Source organism: Oncorhynchus tshawytscha, linkage group LG05 (genome assembly GCF_018296145.1).
Source record: "Oncorhynchus tshawytscha isolate Ot180627B linkage group LG05, Otsh_v2.0, whole genome shotgun sequence".
Lineage (NCBI taxonomy): Eukaryota > Metazoa > Chordata > Actinopteri > Salmoniformes > Salmonidae > Oncorhynchus > Oncorhynchus tshawytscha.
In genome coordinates, this window is record NC_056433.1 from 15,192,022 (window position 1) to 15,210,722 (window position 18,701).

General features: G+C 40.2%; 1 protein-coding gene, 1 long non-coding RNA gene and 2 other non-coding genes across 4 annotated transcripts; 3 read left to right on the forward strand and 1 right to left on the reverse strand.

Moving 5' to 3' along the window:
• The first annotated feature begins 1,380 nt into the window (after positions 1-1,380).
• Positions 1,381-8,898, forward strand: LOC112249990 (ribonucleoside-diphosphate reductase subunit M2). The gene is made up of 10 exons (XM_024419771.2): positions 1,381-1,637; positions 1,803-1,874; positions 5,718-5,864; positions 6,049-6,165; positions 6,319-6,452; positions 6,753-6,847; positions 6,923-7,056; positions 7,172-7,276; positions 7,556-7,669; positions 8,350-8,898. Exons 1-10 carry the CDS (start codon positions 1,545-1,547, stop codon positions 8,500-8,502), a joined length of 1,164 nt encoding a protein of 387 aa, XP_024275539.1. The 5' UTR covers positions 1,381-1,544; the 3' UTR covers positions 8,503-8,898.
• LOC112251918 lies at positions 6,495-6,633 on the forward strand. Its single transcript, XR_002953781.1, has one exon. It is a non-coding gene; the product is annotated as a small nucleolar RNA SNORD94 (small nucleolar RNA).
• LOC112251919 lies at positions 8,014-8,153 on the forward strand. The gene has a single exon (XR_002953782.1). It is a non-coding gene; the product is annotated as a small nucleolar RNA SNORD94 (small nucleolar RNA).
• Positions 8,899-10,470: 1,572 nt separating the features above from the next.
• Positions 10,471-16,853, reverse strand: LOC121846487. The gene is made up of 2 exons (XR_006083353.1): positions 15,707-16,853; positions 10,471-12,928 (listed from the first exon to the last, which is right to left on the reverse strand). It is a non-coding gene; the product is annotated as an uncharacterized LOC121846487 (long non-coding RNA).
• Between the last annotated feature and the right edge of the window lie 1,848 nt (positions 16,854-18,701).

The following is an 18,701-nucleotide window of genomic DNA, read 5'->3' on the forward strand; positions in this document are numbered from 1 at the left end:
ATGACATGGCCGTCGATTAAGGTAGCCCCCTGCACCTCTCTGATTCAGGGGAGTTGGGTTGAATGTATTCCGTTGCGCAATTTATATATTACAATGGTTTTGTTTTAATTGTATCTCGCAAGCATCCGCATTGGGAAGTTTGTCACACAGCCAAACATTTATAATATTCCGTATAAACAGTGCCCATTATGTTCGGAGGAAATGGTTCATCCGTATATGGAAGACAATCTAGATATGTATAGTAAAGAGTAGCACTGGTAAGGCAAATAACTACTCGTTGTCCTACTTTTCAGTGCAACCTTACCACCCAACCAATCGACGGAGCTCAGTTTCATTTCAACAGGATCTTCATGGGCCAACTTCATTGTTTTGACCGTTTTTTGTCTCCTTTTGACTTTGTGTCCAGCAGCACGTAACAAAAAAGTGGATTGTCATCACAAATTTGATTGGCCAAAATAAAAAAATACCAACATGACTTGAATCACACCAGAATAATGTAAAACTACTGTTTCATCCAGGTAGCATTATTTATTTAAAAATTGTATCATGCCCCTCTGCAACTACATTAAACAGCTTTAGCTAAAATTAAAGTAAGATTACGATCAAGCCAATCCATACGAAATGTGTGATAGACATCCACAAATTAATACATACCATACGAAATGCTCTGAGACCAGGTTGGCTAAATTGGTTTCTGCTTAAATATCAGGAAAATAGTAACTTGGGTATGAAAGTTGCCCTTTGTCTGTGTATAATGTAAACAAATATAGATATCGTGAGCCATTTAAACGTTAAACTACATTGTATTTGTTGAGTAGGATTAGCTAAAACAAGCCAGCTGGCCACATCAACAGAATGGATTGCATCCGTAATAGCAGATAAACACAATTTGTTTGCAGGCCTTTTCTATAATGGCAACTTAACCACAGTTTCAAGCAAGTTATAAAATCCCTTTGACTGCAGTTACATTTTATACTGCTTGGTCGTCAAATAAATCCGTCGAATCTTGTTGACATTAGCTATTCATCCAGCTTGCTATAGTAGCTAAACTTGCTTAACCCCGTTGCATTTTTCTACTAATTTTGAACTTTATATATGACATTATATTTGGTATTTCCAACGTTTTAACCCGTAGTTACACAGTGTGCTAGCTCTATTGTCTCACATTCGCGCGCCTTTTTTTGACATTGTGTAACTCATTCCTTTCACGGTTTTATAACCATCAAAAAAAGCTTTGGACTTTTCCCGCAATCGTTGAAGTGACGCGTGAGAGAATTGCAATCTGATTGGTTCCGCCACACCGGAAATGAAAATACCGACCATTAACTTTGTTTCTATTGGCTGCTCGGATTCCACCGCCAGAATTTCAATAAATAGGGAACTCCAAAGGTTGTAATTCAGTTGCGGCATTGATTTGTCTGGAGAACTCTATAAGCTTGTTGTACTTCATATGTTTGTGAATACATAGGGAAACATTTTATTTTCCCCCTGCAATTTTACAGAAATTTAATTTATCCTGTTGTATCACCTATCTGTCATTCAAAATGCTTACAACTCGCTCACCACTCTCTAAGAAGAACACCAATGCAATCACCACTCAAATGGACAACATTTCGCTGGTTGACAAAGAAAACACGGTACGTTTGAACTACGGACATAACGTTAACTTTATTTTAAGCAGTCTAATGGTCACGTCTGTCTCTGGCACATTATTTAATTGAATCCAAAGGAAGCAAGGTTCTAGTTAACTAGTTAAATTAGTGTGTCACGGAATCTCCTTTTTTAAATGTTTCCTCATGCAGCCTCCTAGCCTGAACACTACCCGGATTCTGGCCTCAAGAACCGCGCGCAAAATCTTTGCTGATGATTCTGAGGTGAGTGAACAAGACTTTTGCTAAGTGTTCAAAAAAGTTTATGAAACGTGACAATTTGACAGTTTCATGAGTTATGTAATTAGCTAGAAGTTGATCTTGAGGTGGTCATTTGGCGCCAAGTGTTTCTAATCCTAGCTAGTTGACGTTAAACTGGTGAGCCATCAAGTCATGATTACAGTATGCGCCTAGCTATCCAAACGGAAGTATGCAAGCAATGTTTTTAAATAACTCTGTTTTTTTGCATGACTAGTTACACAAGTTGGCTGCTCGCTGTTCATAAGGCTAGCTAGTAGCCTTTCACTCAATTCATGTTACGACAGCCTTTGTCTTGGCGGGGTGAGACAAGATGGCGGAGTGAGTGGTCGCATTAAACCGAGATCCTGAAATTTAAATTGAATTCAAGCCCTAATTTGAGTTTGACGACGAACAGTTAAAAGTACTTGTTTGTAGTCTTTGAAACATTTTTTTATTAGTCTGGTGGTTTACCGAGAATCACTCCTCTGACAGACTTACTTTTTTGTTTTTGATAGTAACTATTTTCTAAAGCATACCGGGAATTTAACTCTTTCCTTTTTAAAGAATGAGTAGTTTTGTCTAAAGCTCTTAACAGAGACCTGTCTCAATTCTGCTCTTCTGATTGGAAATGTATTAAATTCAGAATTCAATGTCTTGCCATCACTACTGGTAAAATGCTAGTTTGGAAGCGATTCTCCAAGCAGAAGAATATTACTATTGATATTAACAGGCTGAGCAATAAACTTAATTTTAAATGAAGGTGGAAAAGCAGAGCTTGCTAAATGCCAATGTGAACTGGACTACACATACAATGATAAGGAACAGGGTGCTTTCATCTGTTCAAAAGCCAAATAGATTGAAAAGGGTGGGAATAACACCTTATTTATTTAATTTGCAGACTAGGAATAGTGTTACATAATTGATGAAATGATAACTTGAAATTAAGAAAATACACCCTTTCTACAGTTCACTATCAATCTCATCTTTCAGAAGGTGACTGATTCAGTTAAGCCTATAGAAGTGAGGTTTAAGAAACTGATTCTGATATAGATATTACAGAGTTGGCCCAAGCCATTAAAACAATTGCCTATAAGTAAATCTCCTGGACCAGATGACCTGACTCCAGAATTCTATTGACATTTGGCCTGATATTACTTATTGTTTTTGGTCTACAAAGAAGTTATTGCCAATGCTATCTTGCCTCCTGCTTTGAGATGGACTAATAGTTCCTATACTCAAACCAAAGGACTCTTTACATGGATATTTGGAGACCGATCATGTTGGCCACTAAGTTACTAGCCCATGTCTATGCTGAAAAAAGGCCTTGATGTAATCAGTGAAACTCAATCTGCCTTCATTAAAGGAAGGAGTAACCATATAAACTCAGCAAAAAAGAAACGTCCTCTCACTGTCACCTGCGTTTTATTTTCGGCAAACGTAACGTGTAAATATTTGTGTGAACATAGGATTTAACAGACATAAACTGAGCATGTTCCAGACATGTGACTAACAAATGGAATAGTGTGTCCCTGAACAGAGGGTCAAAATCAAGTCAGAAGTATCTGGTGTGGCCACCAGCTGCATTAAGTACTGCAGTGCATCTCCTCATGGCCCTTCCTTGGACACTGTGCTAACTAACCTCCAAACAAACTTCAATGCCATACAACGCTCCTTCCGTGGTCTCCAACTGCCCTTAAACGTTAGTAAAATCAAATGCCTCCAAGTCATCTATAAGTCTATGCTAGGTAAAGCTCCGCCTTATCTCAGTTTCCTGGTCACGATAACACCCACCCGTAGCACACGTTCCAGCAGATATCTCACTGATCATCCCCAAAGCCAACACTTCATTTAGCTGCCTTTCCTTCCAGTTCTCTGCTGCCAGTGACTGGAATGAATTGCAAAAATTGGTGAAGTTGGAGACTTATTTCCCTCATCAACTTTGAACATCAACTATCTGAGCAGCTAACCGATCACTGCAGCTGTACATAGTCCATCTGTAAATAGCTCACCCAATTTACCTACCTCATCCCCATACTGTCTTTTATTTACTTTTCTGCTCATTTGCACACCAGTATCTCTACTTGCACATCTCATTTATCACTCCAGTGTTAATCTGCTAAATTGTAATTTGCTCCTATGGCCTATTTATTGCCTACCTTATACCTTTTGCACACTGTATATAGACTTTATTTTCTCTGTCATTGGCTTGTTTATTGTTTACTCCATGTGTAACTGTCACACTGCTTTGCTTTATCTTGGCCAGGTCGCAGTTGCAAATGAGAACTTGTTCTCAACTAGCATTCCTAGGAATCCCAGTTCCACAAATGTTTGATTTGTTCGATAAAGTTCATCTTTATGTCCAAATACCTCTTGTTAGCGCGTTCAGCCCAGTAATCCAAATTCATCACGCAGACAGAGTCAAAGTTCCGCTTCAGTCCGTAGAAACATGTCAAACAAAGTATAGAATCACTCTTTAGGCTGTTAACTCATCTTCAATAATGTTCCAAACGGAGAATTCCTTTGTCTTCAGAAATGCAATGGAACTCAAGCTAACACTCATGTGAACGCATGTCACAAGCTCATGGCACTCTGCCAGACTACTGACTCATTCAGCACCCATTCCCCCATCCTTCACAGTAGAAGCATCAAATAAAGACTGACGTAGTGGAAGCCTTAGGGAGTGCAATTTGACCCCATTGACACTGTATTCGATAGGCCAAGAGTTGAGAAACTCCAAACCTCAGATTTCCCACTTCCTGATTGGATTTTTCTCAGGTTTTTGCCTGCCATATGAGTTCTGTTATACTCCATCATTCAAACCGTTTTAGAAACGTCAGTGTTTTCTAACCAAATCTAATAACTGGGACTGAGTAGAAGGCAGTTTACTCTGGGCATGCTATTCATCCATATGTGAAAATGCTGCCCCCTATCCCAAACAGGTTAAACATAAGTACACTTTGAGGTTGTTCCCTCTTTTCCAAGTTTAAAAATTACTTGAATCGTTTGTATAAATTCAACAAGTGGATACGATTGGCAGTTAATTAAGTAATTTTTGTATTGTAATTTAATATATCGCTATGGAAGTGACCGACCCATGCTATGGTCAAAAGCGACTAGCTTTTACCTTAATTGTCGAGTCATCTCAAGTTAATATTTTAAAATTAGTTTTTCTTCTATCTAACCTGTAAATGATTTCTTGCACAAAATAATCAATTGACAAAATGTCTTTTTTGTTCCTCTGATCCAGGATCTATAGGGAATTCTAGTAAACTATAGTTTGAAATTCATGAATGGTTGTGTATAAAATCTTAAGAATTACCTGTTTACCTTTGTTAAATGGCATTATGCTTATCCTTGTAACTCCAATCATAACTATTTTATTAACATTTATTATTATATTTGCTGCTGTAAATGGGGTGGGGCAATTCCTTTTATTTTTTCTTTGAACTGTTACAATTTTTTATAAATCCCCCAAGCTGTGAAACTTAAGTTGGGAATTTATTAGAAGTCATTGCTGTTGTCTCATTGCCTTGTATTCACAGGAATGTCCCTGTATTGATGTGCAATGTTATTGTTGCAATAAAGAAAGCCTTTGTCTTGAGCTCTAGCTAGCAACAATGTCTACTTTAAAATAGAAAAAAATGTTTTTATGGTAATCTTGCCCGTATACATAAACTGGTAAGGGAGGCCTTTTAGACTTTTTCTTGTGTGCATGTATTTAAAACATCCCTTTAATTCTATGCTATTTTTATATCCTAACATTGAGGAATATGCTCGTTTACCTGAGCAACATTTTACCAGTCATTTCAATTTTGTGAATTCTTTCAGGTTAAGCCCCAGGATGTCAAGAAATTCAACACAGAAGAGCCACTCCTGAAAGAAAATCCGCGCCGGTTCGTCATTTTCCCCATCAAGTACCATGACATCTGGCAGATGTACAAGAAGGCAGAAGCTTCATTCTGGACAGCTGAGGAGGCATGTCCAACTTGATGTGTTCATTTTTTCTGTTTTACATGTAAATGACATGTTATGATTTAATATGTAGTACTTCATTCCCATACCAACCAGTTAAACCGTTGACTCGGTGCAGACAAATTCACATGCATTGTCATTTTTATCAGGGCATTTATTTAATTGGTTTTCATATTTTGTTTTCCAGGTTGATCTTTCCAAAGACACGCAACACTGGGATTCTTTGAAGGACGAGGAGAGATACTTCATCTCTCATGTACTGGCTTTCTTTGCTGCTAGTGATGGCATTGTCAATGAGAACCTGGTAAGTTGATCTTGAATGCATACAATACAAAAATCATTATTTCACTATATACTGTCAGAAATTACTGATCTGAGGGTTAGAAAATGGCAACTCATCCAGTATTCTAGTGTGGCTGTGTGGAATTTGTTGCCTTTACTTCATTTTCACCACTAGGTGGAGCGATTTACACAGGAAGTCCAGGTGACTGAAGCAAGATGCTTCTATGGTTTCCAAATCGCCATGGAGAACATCCACTCTGAGATGTACAGCCTGCTCATTGACACCTACATCAAAGACCCTAAAGAGAGGTCAGTATTGCATATTTAGTATGTTAAACATATTTGTATTATCTGGCAATGATGAGAAGCGCAGGGGTACGTACCTCAGCTGATAATGGGAGCTGAGTGTTGGTGCTGGTTCTCAGCTCAGTGGGCATGTGGTCTGCTGACTGAGGGGTGCCAACACGATATAGACGCCTGACTGAGCCTCATGATAGTAAAATGTACTCTACCAAAGCCCATATTTCAAACCCCTAAGCAATTTATTAAGCATTTTGTAGTGCCGCCTTGAACATTCTGAGAATGTGCCTAATGTACTTTGTCACTCAGGGACTACCTCTTCAATGCCATTGAAACACTCCCCTGTGTGAAGAGGAAGGCTGATTGGGCCCTGAACTGGATCGGTAACAAAAATGCTGAATTTGGTAGGTACATCTCTTAAAAACCTGCACAGCACTGTTGTGGTCAATCAGTTGGTAATGGTGTTGCTTGTATTCCAGGTGAGCGTGTGGTTGCATTTGCTGCTGTTGAGGGGATCTTCTTCTCTGGGTCCTTTGCTGCCATTTTCTGGCTGAAGAAGAGGGGGCTCATGCCTGGCCTGACCTTTTCAAATGAGCTCATCAGCAGAGACGAGGTGGGTCTTTTCACTGTTGCTTAAAACTCTTCTACACAATTATCCCAGAGGGCAAACCTGGTTGAACTTGTCACTACCACCAGCATTCTTACTAACTAGTTCTGTCTAAATCCAGGGCCTCCACTGCGACTTTGCCTGCCTCATGTTCAAGCACCTGGTGCACAAGCCCTCAAAGGAGACTGTCACCAAGCTCATCAGGAACGCAGTAGAGATTGAGCAGGTAAATTGGTTACATAATAGGGGCCTGTTGCCTTGACTCAGATTAAGCCTATTCTTTGTATGCGAGTCAAATGTCACCATCCCTGTACTGCACTAGATGTCTCTGATACTGCACTATAGAGCTATGGGCCCTGGTCAGTAGGGCAGTAAATGGGAAGCCATTTGGGACACACATGGCCCTAATTGTGCTTAATGGAAAATTATATATACCTTTGTATCCAGATTTGAGTATTAAAGATCTGAATTAGTGAATACATGCTGATGTTTGTTCCCATTTCAGGAGTTCCTGACGAAAGCCCTTCCAGTAAAGCTGATTGGTATGAACTGCGACCTGATGACCCAGTACATAGAGTTTGTGGCTGACAGGCTGATGCTGGAGCTGGGCTTTGACAAGGTGAGATGGTAGTCTATGGGTCAGTCCCTAATGGCAACCCACTTTCTATGTAGTGTACTACTTTGACCAGTGCACTAAGTAAGGGAAGTTGGGTGCATGCTGTCCCTCATGTTTTCTCCTTTGATATGGAGAATGAGTTCAATCCAACACCTGTTGTAATTCTAAGGCTATGTTTAGATGGGCAGTCCAATTCTAATCTTTTTTCAAATGGTTATTTTGAATGATCAGCTCTGTAAGATTTGGTGTGATTGGTCAAAAGTCCAATTAGTGGTGGGGATCATAATTGGGCTACCTGTGACCGTGGACCATTAGTTCTTAATTTTCTTGTGATTGATAGACATGGGCTGGCAATGATGAGAAGCGCAGGGGTACGTACTTCAGCTGATAATGGGAGCTGAGTGTTGGTGCTGGTTCTCAGCTCAATGGGCATGTGGTCTGCTGACTGAGGGGGTGCCAACACGATATAGACGCCTGACTGAGTCTCGCCTGTAAAGCTGTAGTTTAAATTTCGCCTGGTCCCAGATGTGTATGTGCTCTTGCCAGCACTATTGTGCATTAACCCAAACATGACAATGAGTTGACTTTTATTGCACAGACAGGCACTTTGGCTGCTAGAAATGGGTGGGGTTAATGAAAGCATTTTAATTCCACTAGCAGACCCCAATTAACTTCTCTTCTAGATCTACAGAGTGGAGAATCCTTTTGACTTCATGGAGAACATCTCATTGGAGGGCAAGACTAACTTCTTTGAGAAACGAGTAGGGGAGTACCAGAGAATGGGTGTGATGTCTGGCACCACAGACAACTCCTTCCGGCTGGATGCTGACTTCTAAAGCTCTTACAGGCCCACAAGATGCCCCTGACATTAGACTCTTTGAAACTGTAAATACTTGAAAAAGGACAAGGCCCAGAATAGATGCTACTGGACTGACCACAGTACCACATCTCAACTGGCACCCTATTCCCTATGTAGTGCACTACTTTTGACCAGAGTTCCATGTGGGCCCTGATGAAAAGTAGTCCACTATAGAGACTAGGGTTCCATTTAGGATGTGTACTTGGGTTGTCTGGTCCACAGACAACAAATGTATATTACATTCACAACTGACCCTATTTGCAGTAGATCTCTTTTATTTGTATAGTACTGTTTATATTTTCTGTTTTTACTTTTTGTAATTAAATTTTTAAAATCCAATGCAGCATTAAACCCGGTGTTACTTTACACTCCATCTTGGCACTAAAGTAAAAATGTATATGACTGGATAATAGGTTGTTACTAACATGTAAGACATGCTACAGGATAACTGTATAGGAAATATGTTGTAATATAATCAGATCACTTATGCGTATTGCACTGGGAATTTCATTGTAAATTTGGGCAAGAAAGTCTATGGGGCATTGGGAAAATGATCTGAAAACATGTTTATGAATTTAGACAAGAACCCACCTGTCACATAACTAAGGTAGCCTAGTGGTTAGAGCTTTGGGCCAGTGCTGGATTGAATTCCTGAGCTGACAAGGTAAAACATCTCGTTCTGACCCTGAGCAAAGCACTTAACCCACTGTTCCCCAGTAGGCCATCATTGTAAATAAGAATTTGTTCTACTTTGATGTTGACCATGTGATTTTCAGCATTTCAGTGCCATCAAGTAGCCTGATTTCAGATGTGTCATGCAAGAACGATTTCCGTAATCATGTTTACAAGGCATGTGAATTTATATTAATCTGACTCTGCAATAATAGTGATGGTTCCCGAGTGGTGCAGCGGTTTAAGGCACTGCGTCTCAGTGCTAGAGGTGTCTACAGACCATAAGTTTGATTCCACACTATCACAACTGGCTGTGATTGGTAGTCCCATGGCAGCTCACTGTAGGCCGTCAATGTAAATAAGAATTTGTTCTTAATACACATCTGATGTATAATAATGAGGTTAGGATGGGTTACTCAGAGCAGGGGAAGAAGCTGATGGCCTGAACTTTGACTTTTCCAGAGATGGCCAGTGGGTTCACCTTATCCAGGTCCAGTCTGTGCTTATAGTGCAGCATATGAGCACCGTTCCCTGCCACCTAGAGATGGAGAAACAGTGGGAGAATCCTCTGATGGCTTCCATAGCCTCTGCGCCAACGTAATCAACACGTTATAAGTTGGTTACCAAGTAACACGCTGACACCTAAGAGGAGCAGCAGGACGGCTAGTTTGCGTGCTATGCACGTATTCACTAGGGCTAGGCAAATTGAAGAAAGACCAACATGGGACTACCACATTGCACAATAAGGTACTTGTTCGCTAATTAATACTCTAGGTAGCTACAGAAGAGCCTACTTATCTACGTGGAGGTTATTTCCAGATCTGATATACAGTGAGCTCAAACTATTAGGACAGACGCATTGGATTTTAAAAGTATCGGGACAAATTACTCAAAGTCTTTACCTTTATTTAATTAGGCATTTCAGTTAAATACATTCTTATTTACAATGACGGCCAAACCTGGATGACGCTGGGCCAATTGTGTGCCACCCTATGGGACTCCCAATCATGGCCGGATGTGAAATGGCCTGGATTCAAATCAGAGCCTGTAGTGATGCATCTTGCACTGAGATGCAGTGCATTAGACCGCTGCGCCACTCGGGAGCTCTTACTCTTATGTGTATTAATGTGGTCAAAAGCTTCTTATTTGGTCCCATATTCCCAGAACACAATGATTACATCAAGATTGTGACTCTACAAACTTGTTGGATGCATTTTCTGCTGTGTTTCAGATTATTTTGTGCCCAATAGAAATGAATGGTAAATAATGTATGTCATTTTGGAGTCACCTTTATTGAAAATTAGAATATCTGTTTCTAAACATGTCTACATTCATGTGGATACTACCAGGATTACAGCTAGTTCTGAATGAATCGTGAACAATGAGGGAGAAAGTTAGATGTAGTATCCACAATTACAAATATATATATATACCCCCCCCCACCAAAAATGCTAACCTTCCCTGTTATTGTAATAATGATAGAGGCATAAATATATCTAACTCAAATTGGTGGACTATACACAAAAATGCTTTGATTTCTACTGTTCACCCGATATGTATGAAATACCCTCAAATGAAAGTTGACAGTCTTTACTTAAACCTCAGTCATTGTATACAGATCCAAAACATGTCAACCTTTTGGAGCTGGAACGAGGTAGACCACAATTAAACACTGATATATTTGGCTTTTACCTCAGACAACATAAGACACCTCCTAAAGTCAACCTCAACGTGATTGGTGGCTTATTTCTGCTTTACCAAACGAGAGTTAAACGTCACACACCAGTCAGAGTTATACTTAAACTACATCTTTAATAAGAGCTTTGCAATAGCAATTTGACTTTCAATGATGTGCCATCTAATGAACCATTGAAAGTGACCAGAAAAGTACAAAGATCTGTTACAGCCTAGATACACCCCTCTCAACCTACATGACGAACCACAGATCTTAGGAACAGTTCACAAATAAATACTTTTACTTGAGAGAGAGGAGTATCCCATAGCCAGATAGCATTCTCTATAAATTATCGCTCAGTTTGGTCCCTAAGACGAGGTTCTAATCTTGTTCCTGGTACTTCATAGCACAGAACCATTACCTTATCCAATGGCATAACTCAATTGTCAACTCTAGATACTCCCATCTCAAGTAAACCCCCTCTTGACCCCACTCCTGGACAAGCTCACTGAGAGGAGTGACTTGCGCACAGACATTGTGGAGACAAGTAATTGGTTCCCCCTTAATCACGCCATCCCTTGACATGATTTAACAGATACATTCACATATGAAGACAATGTTCCCTCCTGTCCTCTTCCCCACTGATATTCTGCATAGCACCAGAGACATGTAAAAGACAAGCCTGACCTCTCCCCTCTCTGGGCCCCACGTGACTGAGCCCCAGCTGAGGGAAGAAATGCAACTGCCAACACTAGAGTATTAGAAATACATTCTAATAAAAAGTATATCACATAAGAATAATATGCAGATATGACATCTTAATTACTTATGTTACCCAACTAATTCTGATTCATCCACCACATGATATATTTGGCTTTTACCTCAGACAACATAAGAAACCTCCTGAAGTCAACCTCAACCACTAAGGGAAGTGAAAAATATATTATAGTGAATTATTACTAGGTCATGAAGGCAAACTGATTAAGCACTTTCCCCGTGCTTGATGAATATACAACCCTGGAACACAAAAACAAGGAAATGCAAGATTGGTATTCAGTCATATGCTGTGTTGGATTTGCACCAAACATAATGCTTTGTATTCAGAACAAAATTTCCTTTATTTTTTCCAGTTTTACTTTAGTGCCTTAATGCAAACAGGATGCATGTTTTGGAATATTTTTATTCTGTACATGCCTCCTTTTCACTATCTTTTAGGTTATTATTGTGGAGTAACTGCAATGTTGTTAATTCTCAATTTTCTTCTATTAAAGCCATTTAACTCTGTAACTGGTTTAAAATCACATTTGGCCTCATGGTAAAATCCCTGAGAGGTTTCCTTCCTCTCATTCAACTGGGTTAGGAAGGACACCTGTATCTTTGTAGTGACTGGGTGTATTAAAACACATTCCAAATTGTAATGAATAACTTCACCATGCTCAAAGGAATATTCAATGTCTGCTTTTCATTGATCCAGGACAGGCTATACAGATCAGGGGAATCTGGGTCCGTATGCATAGACGCTGGAAGATGTTTTGGGATGGGGGTGATGGACGTGGGGGGTGCTGAGTTTTTTTTTTTCCACTTGTAATAAAGCCCATAGTTCACACAGGAGTAATAACATTTTGTGAAAAAGTATTATGAATGTTCTACATTTCAATTTATCAAGGGTTTTGGCTGTATGTAACAAATGTCTTAGTGTGCTGATCTAGGAACAGGTCCCCATAGTCCATGATGTCATCTTATTCATTGTGGTCGAAAAGTTCAAACTGATCCTATATCAGCACTGCTACTCTGAGACGCTTCACGAATATGGGCAATGAGGCATCTGAATCTGATCACAAGAGTCATCCTCACTTTAAACTAATCTTTCTGCACCAGGACGATCATCTCAAAGGTTGACCCCAGTGTGAAGGCGTGCTAATGCAGGATAACTTCCTTGCCGCAGCTTTCTCTGCATCATCTTGCACATGATGCAGGGAGATCTCTTAAAGTGCGGGTTGAAGTGGAAGGCAGTGTCCGCTCTGGGCTTTGTGCTGTTCCCACAGGAGAAGTCCACCTGAAACGTGGAGACAGACAGACACACACACACACACACACACACACACATATATAGTAGGCTATAGCCAAGAGACTCCTATATCAACTTTAATCAAATTCTCTGCAACTGTGACTCATTCTTTATATGACTGCATGTGTAGACTTGTGATAGTAATCTGAAATACTTATTGAAACATGTGTGTGTTTACATGTTCAACCTGATGCCTCTCATAATCACTGGGAACAGTGCCTTGAATAAGCACCAACTCCGCAAACTGTAAACCTCCCATTGTCTGTGAGTGGAGTAGAAAATAAGGTGATTAAAGTGTTACAGATAAGAGGGTATTGCTTGCTTTTACAGCTGGGTTGTTCTGATTAAGGAGGGTGTTGACTGATACCCAAATAGTCAGGCTAGGTTGTTGTTTGAATGCATTGATGCACAAGAAAACAAGTGTTTTGGTTCAATATGAATAATTATGAAATATTGTGGCACTGAGGTAAAATTTGTTTTATAATGGATATTCAATTTCCTGTCATCAATAGCTACTGAACCAAGCATGCCATGACTATGAATATGGTCTATTCTGAATCGGGGGGGAAGAATAACAAACATTTTTTTCATAAAAATAAAATAAAAGATTTATGGTTTTAATCTTCAATAGCTTAAACAAAGTGTGCCATGACTATGAAAATGATATATTCTGAATCGGGAGGATGGAGAAAAATTCACAGCTTTTTTTGTGGCTGAAATGTCATTATTATTTTTTTTGGGGAGGGGGGGCAGTACTGTCCGGGGACAGGGCCAGTACTGTCCGGGGATAGGGCCAGTACTGTCCGGGGATAAGTCCAGTGCTGCCCCATACCAACTACAACCATAACTATCATCTAGGATCTTTGGTTTAGACAGTGGTTTAGACATTAATGGCTGTGTGTTGAGTTATTGAGGGGACAGCAAATGTACACTGTTATACAAGCTGTACACTCACTACTTTACATTGTAGCAAAGTGTCATTTCTTCAGTGTTGTCACATGAAAAGATATACTCAAATATTTACAAAAATGTGAGGGGTGTACTCACTTTTGTGATATACTGTACATACACACCCATACATACATACACCATTTTCCTCTCCCCGCTTCTCTCACCCCATCCCCATCATTGCGTCTCTCAATACATACATTTTAAACAAATTTACAAACAGAAATTAAACAAAAAAGCTCAGTTTAAACCAAGAAGTTAGGTTCCACACATACTTATACAAATACTTATTTTCCACCATAATTTTCAAATAAATTCATTAAAAAATCCTACAATGTGATTTTCTGGATTTTTTAGTGTACCTGTTGAAGTGTACCTATGATTAACATTACAGGCCTCTCTCATCTTTTTAAGTGGGAGAACTTGCACAATTGGTGGCTGACTAAATACTTTTTTGCCCCACTGTATGTGAGAATGCTGTTCATCGACTACAGCTTAGCATTTAACACAATAGTACCCTCCAAACTCGTCATCAAGCTCGAGACCCTGGGTCTCGACCCCGCCCTGTGCAACTGGGTATTGGACTTCCTGATGGGCCGCCCCCAGGTGGTAAGGGTAGGTACCAACATCTCCACCCCACTGATCCTCAACACTGGGGCCCCACAAGGGTGCGTTCTGAGCCATTTCCTGTACTCTCTGTTCACCCACGACTGCATGGCCATGCACGCCTCCAACTCAATCATCAGACGACACTACAGTGGTAGGCTTGATTACCAACAACGACGAGACAGCCTACAGGGAGGAGGTGAGGGCCCTCGGAGTGTGGTGTCAGGAAAATAACCTCACATGCAACGTCAACAAAACAAAGGAGATGATCGTGGACTTCAGGAAACAGCAGAGGCAGCACCCCCCTATCCACATCGATGGGACAGTAGTGGAGAGTGTAGTACGTTTTAAGTTCCTCGGCGTTCACATCACGGACAAACGGAATTGGTCCACCCACACAGACAGCGTGGTGAAGGCGGCGCAGCAGCACCTCTTCAACCTCAGGAGGCTGAAGAAATTTGGCTTGTCACCAAAAGCACTCACCATCTTTTACAGATACACAATCGAGAGCATCCTGTTGGGCTGTATCACCGCCTGGCACGGCAACTGCTCCGCCCACAACCATAAGGCTCTCCAGAGGGTAGTGAGGTCTGCACAATGCATCACCGGGGGCAAACTACCTTCCCTCCAGGACACCTACACCACCCGATGTCACAGGAAGGCCATAAAGATCATCAAGGACAACAACCACCCGAGCCACTGCCTGTTCACCCCGCTATCATCCAGAAGGCGAGGTCAGTACAGGTGCATCAAAGCTGGGACTGAGAGACTGAAAAACAGCTTCTATCTCAAGGCCATCAGACTGTTAAACAGCCACCACTAACATTGAGTGGCTGCTGCCAACACACTGACTCAACTCCAGCCACTTTAATAATGGAAAAATGTATGTAAAAATGTATCACTAGCCAATTTAAACAATGCCACTTAATATGTTTACATACCCTACATAACTCATCTCATATGTATATACTGTACTCGATACCATCTTCTGCATCTCACCTATGCCGTTCTGTACCATTCATATTTTTACGTACATATTCTTCATCCCTTTACACTTGTGTATAAGGTAGTTGTTGTGACATTGTTAGGTTACATTACTCATTGGTTACAACTGCATTGTTGGAACTAGAAGCACAAGCATTTCACAACACTCGCATTAACATCTGCTAACCATGTGTATGTGACAAATTAAATTTGATTTGAAATACATACCTCCAAACCTAGATGATTCGGATCCCTTCAATTCCGAGGAGCCCATGCTGGATGAGACGATCTTCAATGTTTAGACAGACTGTTTATTTCATGAAGATTATAATGAAAATCCTAAAAAGAAGAGTTATAATTGGATATAGGCCTAGAACAGTCATTGATGAGTATATGATGTAAATACATGAATTGGTTTTCTTTGATTTTGTGTGACATTTTATATTTCCAATAAAGGTTGAAGTATCAGTGAGTAATATTTAGTCATAGGGTGGATTGAAAGGAATTTATGTTTAAAGTAATGACTAAAGGATTCCACCCTGAAATCATATAATTGTATGAAATGTGTTCGAGTCATAATTCCATAATGTGTGTGTGACCTGACCATTGTGTTACTATGTAGTAATGTGAGAGTTGAGACAAAGAACAGGAAAGAGGCCCCTTCCAAGGCCCCTCTAATCTAGGGAGGAGAGTAACGGCTAGAAACTGCCAGGCTGGTAGAAAAGTGATAAACTGTGTGTGTGTAGGTGGGAGTTATAAAATGACTGTTTGCATTTATGACTTCAGAGTACTCTGAATAAGGAACTAACCTATTGCAGACTGGGGGCTTTGTCTAATTCTTCATTAACCAGGGTCTTACAAACTTCTGAGAATTGGTCAAAGCTACAGTGATAGTTGAGTTCAACCATTGAGATAAAAATTCTCGTGACAGTGTCCCATTTCGCTGACGACCTTTCCGGTTCCGCCCACCGACATCCTATTAAGGAAAACAAGAGCAAAGAGAAAGAATTCGGCAGACAGAGTGGGAGGGTCCTAACATTACAAATAACTCCATCAGAGCATTAAGTAGCAGCCTACCTGTTGGCTCTTGGTCGTTGTAGTCTATCCTTAAACTTTTTATTCCGTAATTTTAATTCCATCTATTGATTAGATATTTCCTAACTTTTGCCACACGGAGGCTCTGTGACTGTAACCTTTTGCTGCTTAAATGACAAGCTGCACACCAGTGGACACTCCTCAGAGGAGGAAGGGGAAGACAATCCTCAGTGAATTTCATAAAAAAGTAAATCATTTAAAAAGTTACCCTAGCTAAAACTATAAATATATTCATGACACCAAATAACTGATTTAAACACACTTTTGCAATGAAGGTCTACAGTAACCTCAACAGCACTGTGGGGTAGCACCATGGTGTAGCCGGGGGACAGCTAGCTTCTGTCCTCCTCTGGGTACATGGACTTCAATACAAAAACATAGGAGGCTCATGGTTCTCAAACCCTTTCATAGACTTACACAGTAATTAGGACAACTTCCGGGGGATATCCTTCAACATGTCAGAGTTCTTGCAGCATGAACTGCTATGTTGTCCACCCAATCAAAAAAATCAGAGAATTAATCTAATACTGAAAGCATAAACTACAGCTAGCTAGCACTGCAGTACATCAAATGTGAATAGTTTACTCAGTGTTCAACTATTGCTTTTTTAACAAAGGAAGAGAGAGCAACTGTATATTTCCCACTTAGCTAGCAAATGCAGCTAACTACTTTTGCCTACTCAAACAATAGGTTCAAACAGAGGGATGCTCTTTTAGCTAGCAGGCAATGACTATCCATTACAAGGTAAGCTTTTGGTTTTTACTAATTGCCACTGGGGCCTTCCGGTGTAACTGGTAAACTACTTACTGACTGTACACTAACGTTACTGCATCATTGTAGCGGGTTAACTAACGCATTAGTTCTATTAGCTGACTACGATGTTAATATAGCAAATATGGTGACAACGATGTAGGCTGTGTGCAGCAGTAATATGGTTTTGATTTTTTTTCTCTCACTTGGTCACATACAGCTGATGTGTTGTTCATTGAAGTCCACAAGCAAAGGGAAAAGGTGAAAGGAGGAGCGCATAGATGCAAGAAGGAATACAATGTGGCTGCTATGAAAGTGAACCGTATTTACGTGTGATCAGGGGCGTATTCATTCCAGCGATTCTGTTGAAATACATTTCTTAAACGGAAGCAAACGGAACAAAACAGGGATAAACATACCTGAATTTTTCCAAGAGAAACCTGTTTTCAACAGTTGGACTAATAATAACACCCTATAGCAGATAGATGCAGGCAAGTGTGCAAAGCGGTATTTAATGTGTCGTCCTCCATCTTAAACGTCACCAACCACCACTGCTACACTCCACTCTTGTGAAAAGCAAGAGCAGCAGTATAAATTATACAATTTCTCTCTACTGCAGCATTTGTGTTCGGATCTATAAGTCAGTTAAAATTACATATACTCGAGACCTGTGACAAAGTCAGATCCCACTCAGACATTTAGAATTCTAGATCCGGACCCGCTCGGGTCGCTGGTATTTGAGTAAAGATGGATCCGTGAAGACCTCTAATCCCCAACCTCCCGGTACAGAATGTCAATGTCATAGTCATGGCAGGCTGTGTAAGAGCTATTGAAAGATTGAAAGTCAAATTATACATATTTTTTTAGAATTTATGGATTGTTCTCCATCCACCCAATTCAGACTATGCCATCTTCAGTCATGGCATGCTTGGTGAAAACCGAATATCCAATATAAAACATATTTTACCTTGGTAATTATGACCTAACCAGTTGAAGAACGTCACAGTTTTAATTTACTTAAAAACACTGCATGCACGTGCCTGACCTACATAGCTACTTCAGAAAGGTATGGTAGCTATTGGGACTGTTCAGGTACCAAAAGCCATCAAACCATTTGTTTTGAAGCTTCATATCAACCCGGTACATTTTTATTTTTTATTTTATTCAACTAAACAAGTCAGTTAATGTTTTACATCATCTAGGTATATGATATAGCCTAACTGGCTTTATGCTGTCAAGGCCTTTCACCGAATGTTATGCACCTCGAGTTTAATTCTACAGGAGACGTGCATTCACTTGAGGGACATTTTAGTTAGGAACACAAGTTTGACCCGTTGTGATGTGGCCCATAGTGTGAAAAGTTTGTTTTGTCACCTCA

Bases quoted from the DNA above. Each gene is read 5' to 3' on its own strand.
- LOC112249990 (XM_024419771.2), top strand. From the start codon at position 1,545: ATGCTTACAACTCGCTCACCACTCTCTAAGAAGAACACCAATGCAATC. The intron at 6,166-6,318 runs GTAAGTTGATCT...TTTCACCACTAG, and splicing joins GCATTGTCAATGAGAACCTG to GTGGAGCGATTTACACAGGA. The intron at 6,453-6,752 runs GTCAGTATTGCA...TTTGTCACTCAG, and splicing joins ATCAAAGACCCTAAAGAGAG to GGACTACCTCTTCAATGCCA.